Here is a 1,719-nt window from a genome sequence, read left to right on the forward strand (position 1 = left end):
TCCCCGCGGTGTCGCTTCCCCTAAGGTCTTTTGAAAGCCACTCAGGTTCACGTCTGCCCGCCCACTTTGCACAATGCATAGCAAGGCCGTTGCGAGTGGTCAGCCCCGCCACTAGAATCCCTGTATCCTCCGTGTGTGGCTTCTTAAGGTGGCGTTGCTGCAGTTTCACCGCCATAGCGCATGAGAACTGCGAGGATGCCCAAAACTGTTTTAGGAAAGCGATGTTAATAGTATGATGAGATCCTCATGTTGAGGGGAAGTCAAACCGACGCCACCTGCAATCCTTATTCTTCACCAACACCGGGTTGTGCCCAATCCAGTGTTGCTGACGACTAAACGTTGCCCTTTCTTAGAAGTTCATCCGCCTCCCCTTCTATTTTCTCTTCAAGATGTGGGGGCGCCGGTACCTTGGAAAGAAGCTTGCGCTTGCGGCTGCGCCAGGANCTATTTTCTCTTCAAGATGTGGGGGCGCCGGTACCTTGGAAAGAAGCTTGCGCTTGCGGCTGCGCCAGGAATGAGTTGGATGCGGTGCATTGGTGTCTAGCGGGTAGCCTGCCCGCTGGTAGCTCCTTATTACCGAGTACATCTAAAACCTCTTCCTTCGATTTTGCCTATTTCTACTGTTCGTCGTGTGTTAACTGGATCGACTCCCCCAAGACTGCGGTCTTTAGCAGACCGTCACGACGGAATGCATGCATGTCTCCGCCGTTCCCTTTAGTGCCGCTGCACTGCATGTGAGCCTCCTCGCTCCGCTTTCCTTGGAACAGCCTCTCCACTCTTCTTGCTATAGAAGATGCACATGCCGTTGCGAGCGCTGAAAGGAGCGCAATCTCATCAGTTCCTGGCGGAGACACCTCTATGGCGTCATCAGGGGAACGCACTTGCACCTCCCCCTGGGTCGCTATGTTGTGATGAACTGCTCCGACGTAAAAGCCCCTCGGCACATTAATGTGCCCCGTTTTGGAACTAAGAGGGTATTTTACGCCGGTACTTTTGCCGATTCTTTTCTTCTGCCTGTCGTCGGCAAAGCGTAGCCTCAGAGATTGCGCCACTGCGTAGACGGGCAAGCTGGCCAGTGTCAGCCCCATACGAGTTAAAGCCTTTCGTGCTGTTCCGTGTTCAATACACTGTAGTTGAATGGACTCTGTCTCAGTGGAGCCTGAAACCGCTCTAACTTTCTGCGCACTTTTCCCAAGGATGCTAAGAACCATAGAGTGGGGCACAGACCTGTGCGAGGCGTGTAGATCTGAGGATAACAGACGGAGCAACGGTGGTTGCCGCTTGCAGATGTTGCTAGGCCTACATCGAATACATTTTGCCGTATCGCTGTCTACCACCGTGGCCGTTGCGGTTATTTTGCCGTACATCTGGCTACCAGTGTGGCAGGTGCAGTTGCTACTGCAGCCTTCGCTGTAGCAGGCCGGCTGTGCCGCTGGCTTGATTCCGCCCCACAGGTGCTCGGGGCACAGCCTCTTGGCTCTTCGGTATCGAGAGCCGATCCTCATCGCGCTGCCGTATGGCTTGCAGCACTCTCCTGAGCATAACTATCTTGAAAGAACACTTTTTAGATGAACTTGCGCAGTCGGGTCTCCTGTGCAAAGTCAGCACACGATACGGGGATTTTGGCATTCAGAGATAGGTGACCGCACAGGGCGTCTAGCTCAAATGGTAGAGCGCTCGCTTAGCATGCGAGAGGTAGAGGGATCGATACCCTCGTCG

The 1,719-nt window shown here is 54.1% G+C and overlaps 1 protein-coding gene across 1 annotated transcript; it reads right to left on the reverse strand.

The window, feature by feature from the left end:
* Positions 1-617: 617 nt before the first annotated feature.
* EMH_0065020 (uncharacterized protein) lies at positions 618-1,505 on the reverse strand (the record flags this gene model as incomplete). Its single annotated transcript, XM_013498332.1, has 1 exon — positions 618-1,505. One exon carries the CDS (start codon positions 1,503-1,505, stop codon positions 618-620), a length of 888 nt encoding a protein of 295 aa, XP_013353786.1.
* Positions 1,506-1,719: the final 214 nt, after the last annotated feature.

The sequence above is a fragment of the Eimeria mitis genome, genomic scaffold (assembly GCF_000499745.2).
Source record: "Eimeria mitis Houghton genomic scaffold, Emh_scaff3337, whole genome shotgun sequence".
NCBI lineage: Eukaryota > Apicomplexa > Conoidasida > Eucoccidiorida > Eimeriidae > Eimeria > Eimeria mitis.